Below are 13,579 nucleotides of genomic sequence, written 5' to 3'. Positions count from 1 at the left end.
TCCTTTTGGCCTTCATTAAAAGCCCATCTCAATTCCTTTGTGACAGATGTCCACCCACAGAAACTCTCTACCAGGGATAACATTTGGCTAAGACCTAGAGTGGGCAGCAGCAACCAAAAAGGGGAACACTTATCCAACAAGGAGCTCACATAACTACACCAAGAAACATTTAAAATGTCAGATGCCTAGATCCCAGCACAAAACCACAAACAAGAATAATCAAAGCAATATGTATCCTCCAGAAGCCAGCAACCTGAATGCACCCCGAGAAAAGTAATCTACCTGAAGTACAAGTTTTAATTTGCATTGCCCTGATGGCTAAGGATGTTGAATATTTCTTGTTTCTTAGGTATTTGTTTTGTCTTTTGAAAACTGTTCAGTTCTATACCCTGTACTTTAATTGGGTTATTGGTTTTTTCCTTAGTTCTTTATGTATTCTAGATACTAACTTCCATCGGAAGTATAACTGGTAAAGATCCCCACCCCCCCATTCACTCACATGATGGTGTCCTTTGCTGTACAGAAACCCTTCAGCTTCATGAGGTCCCAGTTATAGGTAGTCTTAGTGCTTGTGCTATCTGCGTCCTGCTCAGAAATTCCTCTTCTGTGCCAGTAACTTCAAACCTATTTCCTATTTTCTTTGTCAGACTCAGGTTACCTGGTCTTATGTTAGGGTCCTTAATACACTTGGGACTGAGTTTTGTGGAGGATGATAGATGCAAATCTATTTGCATTCCTCTACATGCAGCTACCCAGTTTGACCAGAAACATTTTTTAAAGGTGCTGCATTTCCCACAGTATTTTTTATTTTTGTCAAAAACCAAGTATCTGTAGGTGTGTAGAATTGTATGGGTGTTCAATTCTATTCTACCAATCCACCCCCCCTTTTTTTTGGGGGGGGTCTGTTTTTATGTCAATACTATACTGTTTTAATCACTAGAGCCCTGTAATACAACTTGAAACCAGTTCACTTTTTATTCAGGATTGTTTTAGCTATGCTGAGTTTTTTGTGTTTCCATATGAAGACTGTTTTTCAATCCCTGTGAAGAATTGTGTTGGAATTCTTATAGTACTGAAGATGAGGTGTATACACACACATCTAAAATTTAAATAACTTTTAAAAATTACCTTTGCTTTTCAGAAGACAAATATTTAGCATATGTGAGGTTATCACTGGTCACTGAATTAGGACAAAGAATTCAGTTCCTCATTTGGAAATCTAAAATCACTGGGAAACATCAACTCATTTCTCAGAAAAGCTTCACTGGAAAGTGGCCTTAGATTTTAGATGACTCAGATGATAACACAAAACTACAATAACTGATATGAACGGCAGGCCCCTTAAATAGAAACTCAATTCTGGCAGGGCCGCATGGCAGGATGGGAAATAGCAGAGGCCAGGCATGAAGGAGGCCACAGATGGCACTTGTGTGAGATATAAGCCAAATGCTCTAAAGCTCTTTCCACAGCCACCGAACAGTTCTGTATACTGTTCTGTGATGTAGTAAGTCTTTCCTACGAATCCATTTTGATTTATTCTATTTTCTTTGTATGAATGTTTTTGTCTGAATGTATGTATGTGCACCATGTACATGCTCGGTGCCCTTGGAGGTCAGAAGAAGGTGTCAGATCCTCCTGGAACTGGAGTTATGGAGTTGTGAGCCACCATGGTGATGCTGGGAATTGAATCTGGGTCCTCAGTAAAAGCAGTAAGTGCTCATAACCACTGAGCCATCTCTGTAGCCCCCTTTCTTAGGAGTTTTAGCAAGCAGGAGGCACCTATAATCTAACCACAAAGAGAAGAAAACATTCTTAAAAGCTATACTAACCAATAGTATATACTAAAAATGTAACATGTACCTACCAACATACTACTTCCCATGACTATATACAGCTACAAATACATACTTTAACATACAAAGGCAGGGGAATTTTGCGAGCCAACGATTGAGATTCTGTAAAAACATAAAAATAAGATGATCTAAAATGTTCCTAGCTATGACACTGCACAGTGAAACAGGACATATTAAGCACATTTCCATTTCCTAAAATCTAGGTACCCCTCAAAGGCCAACATAGAGTTTCAAGTATTACCAGAAATGGCTTAGAAAGTCCTCCAAAGGAATTAAGAAACCACTCAGACTGAAGGTCAAAACTTAAAAAATGAAATCCACAGGGCAGGATTTCATTTAAGTGAGACTACAGACAATGCAGATTCATCTTTACAATTAGACCAGTGGTTGTCTATACAGGGTCTTGAAGGGGACAGGAGCTTATACATGTGGTAGACGTATTCAGGATGCTGATTGCTGGAGTGGTTTCATGTGTATGTATCTGTCAAAACTTAGTAAACTATACACTTTAAAATGGATGCAGTTTATTGTATATAAATTATGCCAATTAAATAAAAGACTTCCCAATAAGCAGAAACAAAAATATCACCACCACAGAAATAACAAAGCACAACCATAGCTCACTTCCTGTGTGCTGAGCAGGTCTTCTTTCAGTTGGCCTAGGATCTTCTATTTGTACGTCCATTTTGGGCACTTTGTCTTTCAGGTGAAAGTAAGTGAACGCCAACATTGAGGCACCCCTAAATTATGGGGGAACTTTATAGCATAGCAGTCATTCAGAACAGATTTTTGGGTTGAGGAGGTGGGAAAATGTTTCCTCTGCTGATAAGTGGCCAGTCTCCACATCCGTGACTTCACCTAAACAGACGGAGAAGGTAGAAAAGTAGATCCGGGGACAAATGCTCTCCTTGAGGAGCTCCAATCCTCAGCATCTTACAGGGGATCCTTCTACTGTGGGGCTGACATGAACACAGAGCTTGGCATCAGTAACAGCTTGTCAGTAAGTACTGAAGAAACAAGGAAACTAATGGATATATTAAAAATATGTGCACTCATCTATAAGCTGGAGTGTTACTTGATAAAAGAGCAAAATACTCACTGTAGCTTAGAAAAAAACATTAAGTAAGTTTGTAATGAAAACAGTCACTTTTATGCTGTCCTTCATTAAAATGAAGGCCCATGAAAACATAAAAAGGATTTTTTTCTCACTTAAATAATAGTTTGTGTGTGCCACAGTAAATATGCACCATCTGCATGCAAGAACAGAGGGATGTAAGCCTCCATGTGGGTGCTGGGAACCAAACCTCAGACCTCTGCAAGAGTAGTAAGTGCTCTTAACTGCCCAGCCATCTCTCCAGCCCAATGCCTCGACCTCTCCAAAGCATCATGATTATGGCACAGCAATGCTGAGTATCCTAAGAAACTGGTGTTTCAGTTATTAGTCTATGTTAGGTGAACTCCACTGGCGCAAACCCCACAGCTCAGCTGCGGAGAGAAGCCAGCTACCATCTCTACATACCAGCCTGAAATAACAATCTGAATTTTATTAGAAACAAAAATAAATTGAAAAAGCCTCCTTTAGTTACATAATATGCACAAGAGTTTCTACATCACATCATTTTACAAGAAATTTCTGAATGACAGGAGTAAAAGGAAAACTTACTACGTGAAGAAAGGAGTCAGGTGTGGAAGACGGAGAGTGCATGCGCGCGCACGCGCGCACACACACACACACACACACACACACACACACACACAGAGGAAACAAGCCCACCTATAATCTCTGGCTGTAGCAGGAGATGGAACTAGGAGCATGACAGAAATCGAAGGAAAAAGACTTTCGCTACTTTAAAAATACTTCAGCAAAAAGTAGTTGACCATTTGTAAATAACTTTAAGCAGAGCTTTTCAGTATGTAGGATAACATTCTTAACTGACTTTTATTCAATCCAGAACACAGTTTTACCGCTGAGGGGGATTTCTCTCCACATTACACAAACTTTGCTTCCTTTCCTGGAAAAAACAAAATGCAAGTAGTTTCTGTGCAGGGACTGTGATTCTTGGCCATCACTTGGCAAACCTGTCTCCCTATCTGGTACTTGCACCCAGAAAGTTAGGCTTGAATAAACTGTAGAACAGGAACTAACGACACATCCGGTTCCCTGGTACCTTGGGTATTGGACGGTTTTACGGGTAGAGACATCGAGTAAACTGGTATGGATTCAAGTATGTATGCTGTCGTTTTAATCTTCAGGGATAGCGGGAACTTTAAAAACACATCTGAGTGTGGCAATGCACTTACTCAAGGCTGTCCAGGACCACTACAGTATTGGAAGCCACAAAGAACTGACCACAAGCAACTGCTTAACAGTCTTTTGCCATTGGTACCATGAGTAAATTTAGTATTTTCTTCCATTTACCTGTTTGGATACTTTTATCAAGTGACTGCTTACGATGATGCAGATAAAATATCCTTTTAGTTCTAGGATGACCTTGCAAAATAAATTTCTGGTTAGAACTGAGATTATAACCATGTAACATGAAATCTAATGGAAAGTCAAACTCAGCACTCATATTTCGAGATACTTTTGACATGCTGCCTAAAAGAGACCACACCCCTGGGGTGCAGTGTCAGGGAGACTCTGGTCTTTGGCATCTCAGTCTACAGCTATCTCATTTTCTCTGTCATTTTTATTTCAACTATTAATGCTGGGCTTAAATTAATTTCACCTGATAGAATTTGGGACCGATAACCTTTACTTAAGTGAAAGAAGACACTTAGCTCCCAGGAGGAAGGCACATGTTACTATAAATTGCCCTATACCTTTATTTGTATACAGAAGGGATTCATTATAAAACTCAGAGAGGAAAAAATAATGGAAGAAAAGTTACCTGCTTCAGCATTTTAAAGAACAATTTTGATAGCTTCTTGTGCTCCTCTGAAACAGAGCAGGAACATGATAGATGTCTAAGGACCACAGCAATCATGCTTTCAGTTCCAAAGTGTTCTCTTTACAAACATGAACACTATAAAAGCAAGACTGACGGCAGCCTTAGTTAAAAGACATTCTCAAACTGGTATCAAAATGTAGTAACATGGACTGAAAAAATAGAGCTTAGGGAATTTTTTTTTCAATGGCATTTTATTATTTACCTTTAAGTTATTTTGAAGGTTGGTAGTAAACTTAATGTTAACAATATAAATATTTTCTTTGTAAGTGCTGAAATTCTCTTAAAAGTATGGGAAGGTAGCAGTCATTCCAGATCGGACTTCAGAGAAATCAATCCTCCAAATATCTACGGAAAGTGGGTTTTCACTTCATCTTCCTTCCTCAGGTCTCCTGATTGGTCTGCTTATTTGCTATCATAAGCAGACATGCCTTTTTGGCTGGGCCAATCATTTATGTTTCCATTATTTTTCAATTTTCTTCGAATATACCATAACACGATTCAATAATTGTTGTAAGGATCATTTAAGCTAGACCATGTTCTTTCAATTTCATCTGATACTAATATTAAAAGTCAGAAAAGCTTCTGTTTCTACACAGAACTGAAAATCCTTAGGGCATACAAAAGAGCACATATTCAGTATCTCATAAACGATGTTTAGCCTAAAGAAAATCACTAAACTTGCTTTCATTAAACACAGCTGCCACCACTTACCTTTAATATTAACAGATGGAACTATGTTTAATATTGCTCCAGGATGTGTTGGCACAAAACCCTGTCTTTGAACTCAGCTTAAACGTTCTGTACTTCCGTAATGTACCACCAGTTATTTATAATACCCTGTCTTTACATTGGTGCACACCAGCTTTTGGAAAATAGCAGACTTTTGAGATGAGCTCTAAGAAGAACATCCTTGAGGTTCCACCTTTTACTACAGAAAAAAGGACGATGCTTGCACACAGTAGCTAGTGTGATACCCCCCTGTCAGCTAGCTCACACCAGGAGCATGCATATACAGCCAAGTTTACTGCATGTTCTCTGAAATTGAGAACTCTTGCCTTTCCAAGCCACAGGTGCTATCATCTTACGTAACAAGACAGTGGACTGTATATCCACCATAAGAAAAAAAATAAATGACATACAAATGCAGCAAATATAGGCATTTGGCATTCAGAACACGCCAAAAAGCTAACACTCATGAATTGTCATAATGGTTTGTCTTTTCTTAAAAAAGGTCTTTGCATATTTTAAAATGTGACGGTCCCAGAGAGTCATGAAGTGCCTTGTCGCTTCTGCTGTTGGCTTCTGATGACCTCTAGTTGTTTTTTGCATTGCTGGTAATAAGTAGAAAGGCTTTTGTTTTCATCTAAAAGCTTTTTATGTTCCTGTACCAGACGAGATGTATTTTGCTGGTCCTTTTCATCCTGGTCCAATTCTGCAACTAGTTCTTGCCTAAAAACAAATTACACAATAACATTACACATGGTGGGAAGAGCTACACCTTTAGCTGATGAAGGAAACTCAGTTAATGAGAACTTTTCCTCCCTACCATTCTGCAGGTTAAGTATTCTACTCCAATACAATCCTAGGACAGAATGGAAATAACCACCCACTCTTCTACAGGAACCACACCAGGAACACAGTCCTTTCAGTAAGTATTTAAGGCAATCAGGGAAACAGAGAAATCACTGCAACATTTGATATCCTCTTCATTTGGTAGCAAGAAAAAAGGTTCCATCCAGTTCCAGGACAGTAGAACTGTGTCATAGTTCACACTCCACTTTCATATGCCATTATATCTTAATCCATATTCTGAAGTCACAGTCCTATTTAACTACAGCTCCAATGGCAGTAACAGAACATCTGCAAGCTAATTAAGAGATATTATACCACTTAAAGTTCTTTTCTACTCTACAACAGCAAGAAGAGTATCTGTAAACATTTTCAGGAGATCCCTATTTTTACAGACAGGTCAGCTTCAACTTCCTCTCTTCGGAGGATATTGAGAATTAGCCCCTGAAGCAAGAGACTCCTGGGTATAAATGAATAATGAGGTCTTATTATTCAAAGTAGCTTCCTGACATTTATCATTTAAACTAAGTATTCAGGTTGGTGAGATGACCAGTGGGTAAAAAAGGCATGAGTCACCAAACCTGATGTTGAGTTCAATCTCAAGAACTCACACAGTGGAAGAAGAGAATAGTACCCCCAGTGTTCTGTGACACTGCCCACATAATAAATAAACTAAAAATTTAAAGCAAGTACTGTGATCAAGTGTCATAGTTTTCACATTCACCTATATCCAACATTTGTATTTTTTAAAACAATTATTTATTTTTATTTGATGTGCATTGGTGTTTTGTCATGGGTGTCGTTGGGTCCCCTGAAACTGGAATTATAGACAGCTATGAGCTACCATGGGGGTGCTGAGAATTGAACCTGGGACCTCTGGAGGAGCAGCCAGTCCTCTTAACCACTGAGCCATCTCTCCAGCCCCCAACATTTGTATGTTGTTAACAGAGAATTCTTCTTTCACATAGTTAAATGTGACAAGGCAGGTTAAATACAGAAATAAATGCAGGGCTCCTCCCCAAATACAAAATTTTAGAAGTTCCATTGCTATGCCTACAGCTTCCAGACCATAATATTCAACTTCCTATTTGAGATCTTCAGGATACCAACTTAGATTACTTTAAATTATTATACTATTTTCCTCTTTTTAGAAATTATTCTTTTGTTATTACATTTATATTATTGTGTGTGCGCGCACGTGTGTGCATACACATGCACACCACGGGGTGTGTGTAGGTCAGAGGACAAACTCCTTCCATCAAGTGGGCTCTGGAGATGGACTTCACGTCGTCAGGCTTGGCTGCCAATGCCCCTAACCACTGCGCTACCTCGCTGGCTCGAGCCTCCCTTTCTGAAGCACAAGTACAGATGAATTCTTACAAATTACTCTGGAAAATAAGAACTTTTACTCCAATGCAAGTTACTGTAAGAATTCTATTTCCATATATACATTTATCACAGTTTTTTCTACAACATTTAGTTTTCATTCTTTACAAGTCTAAAATTTCACAAGGTTCATGCTTAAGTGAATACCAACCTTCTAACCAAACCAAACCAAACCAAACGCACCTGTGTGGAAATAAGCAGAAGTTTTTAAATACAGAAGGGAGGTGGTTTCTATCGCTCTTGAAAATCATAGGTGGCTATAAAATTACCCCTAAACACTCACAGATACAAAGACAGAGCCTGCTGTCACAGTATCCCTGCTCTAGTCAACACACACTGAAAGACTGTGAAAACCGCCTCAGAGACCAAACTCAACCAAATGCCAGGAAAACATTACTTTACCTTTGGTCAAGAACCAATAAACCTTGTAGTGATAACTCTAAACACCCTTCCACTGTTTGACTTTGACAACATAAACTTGGGTATGCAACCAAGTTCATTTTCCTTAGCACTACATGATGTCATCAAAAGGATGAGTTTTGCATGAAACTGGTTAAAAGGTGCTTATAGTTTAACATAAATCTAGATGGAAATACCTTTTGTATTTATTCATTAACTTATTTTTTGAGAAGGGTCTCCAGATGGCCTTGAACTCACAAAGATTCACCTGCTTCCACTTCCTGAATGTTGAAATTAAAGGTGCATGTCACCACACCAGCCTAAAGATTTATTTTTAATTATGTGTATGTGTGTGTGTGTGTGTGTGTGTGTGTTTGTATGGGTATGTGCACATGAGTGCAGTGCCCTCAGAGGCTGGAAGAAGGCATTGGATGCCCTGGAGCAGTAGTTACAAATGGCTGTAAGCTGGCCACTGTGGGTGTGGAAGTAAACTTGGGTCCTCTGCAAGAGCAACATGTGTGCTTTTAATGTGCTGAGCCATCTTTCTAGCTCTTGGAGATGAGTTTAATGACTAATTTTAGAACTCTTAAGACAACAATTTCTTAAAGTCTTTTAAAATAATGTTGCTATCTCAATATATTTTAAATTCAAAATACTAGTATGTTTTTAACTTTTTTTTAAAGGACTTACTTTCTCTGTAGTAACAACGCAATTTCCGTTTGAACTTTCATATACTCCTGTGCCATTTTACAGTGTTGTTCAAACACTGCCATGGATTCTTTGGAATTTGGGCATGGTGCTAGAGGCTGGAAAGAAAGCAAAAATGTTAAAATGTAAACCTCAGTATCTACCTAAGATGATGGCTAAGGCAGAGTCTGACTGACATGTTTTTATAGCATTAAAGCAATGTAAGCAAAAGTAAGTGTGCTGAGGAGCCCACCAGGTTTCACTGGACAGTGCCAAACCCTGGGCCACAGAGTTAGACACAGTAAACAAAATGAAATAAAACTCATGGATGTGAGAAAGAGACTTGTAGGGGAAGGGTGCAATAGGGTGAAGAGGTAAGAGTGTAACTACAGGTGAGTGGATTAGGGTCACCAGAATGCACTTCATACATTCATGAACTGCCCAAGAACAAATTTTCTGAAAGTTGTTTGTGTTACTCTGTGTCCTGGTAAACTTGGTGCTCCCTTGTCAGCCAATTCAGAATGGCTGTGACGAGACCAGGTGAAGCTTTGGGATGACATTTCCTACTGCACAGCTGGAACATACTAAGGACCCTTCTTTTATTTATTTATTTGTTTGTTTGTTTGTTTTTTTTTTTCGAGACAGGGTTTCTCTGTGTAGTTTTGGTGCCTATCCTGGATCCTGCTCTGTAGACCATACTGGCCTTGAACTCACAGTGATCCACCTGGCTCTGTCTCCTGAATGCTGGGATTAAAGGTGTGTGCCACCACCGCCCGGCTCTTTTAATTGGACAGGACTGGGCTGCCAAGGCAGACCTGCAATTTTCAGTCCTATCTGCCCTACAAGTAGCTAGGACTAACAGCACATGCCGGGCTCCCAGGATGCTTATAATTCTCACATTCATAAAGAAGCATTGAAACACTTTACATATGCTTTCAGTCATTATGAACCTAAGGATGCAACACAAAATGTTTTAAAAGGAAGTTTTGTATCTTAATACACTAAAAAATTACGGAGTGAAAATGCTATATTTGGCAGTCTTACAACAGAGATATGGAACTATTTTAAGATGACTATAGAGATGAGAACATAAACTATGTTAATCCTAAACCTAAGTAACTTAAAAACTGATAAAAAAAAAAATAAAAGATTTTTGAGACAGGCTTTCTTGTGGTTCAGGCTGACTTCAACCTCATTTTGTAGCTAAAGCAGACCTTGAAGCTCTGACCCTCTGGCTTCTGCTTCTCACATGCTGGGATCAGAGGTGTGAGCACCATGCCTGGCAAAGCCATTTACTTTACTTTGATTGTGAAGTTGGCTGAAGGGGGTCAGCTAAAGGCATAAAGAAATGGACAGGAACACACTGTGAATACCATGAACTACCCCAGGAGGAAAAGCAAATGTGCTCCTTTACCTGTAGCTGGTGATCCAGTGTAAGATACGCCATTGGGATGGAGTTATCTGAGCCATTGGTATCTGGAAGCCAAGCATGCATTTTATTTATTAATTCAAGAATGTAAGTATTCATTTGTTATAACAATAAACAAGTGGGAAAGGGTATGAGATGTTATCCCCTCCAAATATTATTAAATAAAAGTTACTGTTATTGGTAATGAACAGGGTCTGGTTCTGAATACTAAATGAAAAAGGGGGAACATGTGGTCCCAGATATTAAAATATAAGCTTATTCTACAATTTAAGTTGGCTCTAAACTGAATAGGATACTATATACTAAAGATCACAGGCCCATGTTTAACTAAAAACAGAGACATGGCACACAGCCTTTATATTTTCAAGTTTAAACTCAGTCCTAACTAATCCTATGCAATTCAAGCCTATATCCCTTTCCCCAGGTTCTGTTCACCAGGAGCTGGATCAACTCTGTCAGCGTCAGTGTACACAAGAAAGGTAAAAGCAAGTGTTCTGGAGTCTCCAGATAGTCTTCAGTTGACACAGACGCTGTTGTGAACACCCCCAGCCTGCTTCAATGAGACATTATTGGTGAAAATATACGACATGAACAAATAATAGAGACAAAAGAAGCATTTAGAACTCTGGCTCAACACCATGTCCCAAATAGTTATATTGGTGAATTCAAGCCATTAGCCACTCTTACCAAAAGTACTCAAAGTACAGGTCTTGTTTGTTTCAAAGGCGGTAAAACTGCCCTCCCACTTCAAAGACTAGTTATGGATTAAAGCAAGGTCATGCACGATGACAGTGGAGACCCTGCATGGAATCTAATGAACGGCTGAGGAAACGAGATGACCCACTCAGACACTGCTTTCCATAAAACTCAAATGGGATGAAAATGATAGCTTCCTTACAAGGAAGAATGAACCATCTTGAAAAAGTTTCCTCAATTAAAGACTTCCCTCCCACGGCTCTTCCCCTCAATCACGGCTACCTCTCCACTCCACTGTACCAGCATGTAGTCTCTGATGGGCACTTCAGAATCAAGTAGAATTTGTTGGTATTTCAGAAGCACTGTGCTGGTTCAAACAATGAAAGCTTTCCACAAAGGGAAAATTAAGGTCCTTTACTGGATTTCATCTTTGATTTCTAAAGCCAAGGAGTGGCATTTCACTTTCTCATTTGTACCTAAGTTGGAATACCAGCTTCCAGTTTCTAATATTAACAACTGCTCACAAGATAGCATGGTTATTACTCCATGAAAGTTTATTTTTATATTAATTAGACATGATCTCTTCTCATGAAACATTAAAACTCACACTGTTTTGGTTAAGTAAGGCAAAATTTCTGTTTTTCCAAACATGATAGATATTAACATTGTCCTTTCTTTACAGACATATTCCTTTAGTGGTGGTTTGAATGAGAATGGCCCCCAAAGGCTCATATATCTGAATATTCTATACCCAGTTAGAACTATTTGGGAAGAATTAGGAGGTGTGGCCTTGTTGGAGGTGTGTCACTGGTGGTGGACTTTGAGGTTTCAAAAGACTTGTGCCATTTCCAGTGTCTCTCTTGGCCTCTTTTTGGATTCCGATGTGAGCTCTCAGCTGCTGCTCCAGCACCACGCCTCCTGCCTGCTGCCATATTGTCTGCCACGATGGTCATGGGCTCTAATCCTCTGAAACTGTAAGGTCTGCAGGAAGCCTTGGTCAAGGCTTCTTATCACAGCAGTGGTAAAGTAACTAAGACATACTTCTGTGATGCTTTCTTTTTCTTTCTGGTATGTGACTGAAGAGTATCTTGGGGAGCTTTTGCTATTATTAATTTTTAATTTACCCAAACTAGAGGGTACGTACATCCCTCAATAAACAGTTCTAAATTACATGACACAGAGAAAAGCTGATCATTTAATTTTTAAAATTTAACTATAAACTTGACTAAACTACACTAGGTATCTACAAATACTGGAATCATATTTTAGTTTGTGAAGAAAGAAAGCTGAATTCTAAATTTCAATTTAATTGCTACTATTAATAATAGCTGATCTTATGGAAAATTCCAAATGGCTTCATCTTCCAAGGCTTAAGACACCACCTTCCTTTATGACTTACTAGAACACAAATCAAAATCTTCACTTAGCCACATGGAGCCTGGGCTCTGAGCCAAAACCTGTAGCCTTGCTGGTGACCAGGGATCATGCTGGTGCCAGAGCCATCCTGATCTGAGTGGCTGGGGCTTCCATCTAGAGCCAGGTTGTTGACTGGGCTGAGTTGCTGCTGAGGGCCATGTCTGGGTCTGTGGTCCAGCTGCAGTTGGGGTCTGTGTCAAAGTCTGTAGCCCCGGTTTCCACTAGGGCCCACACGGACACCTGGGATCTGGGCCACAGTCTGTGGCCTTGTTGGAGTTTGGGAAGCCATGCTGCAGTGGGGGGCCATACAGATCTGGATGGCCTATGCTGCTACCTGGGACTTATCTTCTGGGCCCAGGTTGTTGCCAAGGGGCATGTCTGGGTCTGTGACCCTATAATGGCCAGGGTTTGGATGGATATATGTGGATCCTCTTGCCAACGAGGGCTGTGAGGATGCCCAGGGTCAGGTCAGCCACCTGAGTCCAGGTTGGTGTCTGAGGGCCATGATGCCTTTGGGGTCATGTAGATCTGAGTTTCCTGCACTGCTACCCAAAGCCATGGTAATGTCTGGGCCAGGGATACAGCTGAGGGCCATGTCTGGGTCTGTGGTCCTACTGCAACTAGGGTCTGTGTTGATGTCTAAAGTTCCTGTTACCATCAAAGGCCGTGTAGATGCCCGAGGTTTGGGGCCATGTTGTTGTCCAAGGGCCATATTACTGCTGGGGCCTGTGACGATCTAAGTGGCTTTAACTGCCTCCTGGGGCAATGGTGACATCTAGACCTAGCTGCTGCTGAGGACCATGGTTCTACCATGGCTGGGGTCTGCGCTGAAGTTCAAGTGCCGTGCTGTCACCAAAGGTTACATAGAAGCCCAGGGTTGGGGCCTCAACCTGAGGCCTTGGTGGTTTCTAGGGACCATGCTGCTGCCAGAACCATCTCGACCTGAGAGTCCAGTGTTTCCACCCAGAGCTAGGATGTTATCGGGCTCAAGCTGCTGCTGGGGGCCATGTCTGGGTCTGTGGTCCAGGTGCAGCTGGGGACTGTATTGATGTCTGTGGCCCATGTCACCTCAGGCCCATAGGAACTATGAGAGGCGAAATCAGAGGGCCAGGTTGGGCTGGCTCCACCCTTCGCTGACCCAGGGAAAGCTGGCTTTGCCTCTAGCTGGACACTGTAACAAGAGAGCTGACCTC

At 40.5% G+C, this 13,579-nt stretch overlaps 1 protein-coding gene across 2 annotated transcripts in view; it reads right to left on the bottom strand.

Annotated features, from left to right (window-relative positions):
* Nucleotides 1–4,248: 4,248 nt before the first annotated feature.
* Map3k7 (mitogen-activated protein kinase kinase kinase 7) overlaps nucleotides 4,249–13,579 on the bottom strand; it is a 63,400-nt gene continuing 54,069 nt past the window's right edge. For both annotated transcript variants that reach the window (XM_059254072.1, XM_059254073.1), the window contains 3 exons: nucleotides 10,260–10,321; nucleotides 8,849–8,964; nucleotides 4,249–6,253 (listed from right to left, as the gene is read on the bottom strand). In XM_059254072.1, coding sequence (XP_059110055.1) covers nucleotides 6,073–6,253; nucleotides 8,849–8,964; nucleotides 10,260–10,321 — 359 coding nt within the window. In that variant the 3' untranslated portion in view covers nucleotides 4,249–6,072. The remainder of the gene's footprint in view (nucleotides 6,254–8,848; nucleotides 8,965–10,259; nucleotides 10,322–13,579) is intronic.

The sequence above is a fragment of the Peromyscus eremicus genome, chromosome 2 (genome assembly GCF_949786415.1).
Source record: "Peromyscus eremicus chromosome 2, PerEre_H2_v1, whole genome shotgun sequence".
NCBI lineage: Eukaryota > Metazoa > Chordata > Mammalia > Rodentia > Cricetidae > Peromyscus > Peromyscus eremicus.
Note: the sequence above shows the minus strand (reverse complement) of the source record. Positions and strands in the feature narration are given on the sequence as shown.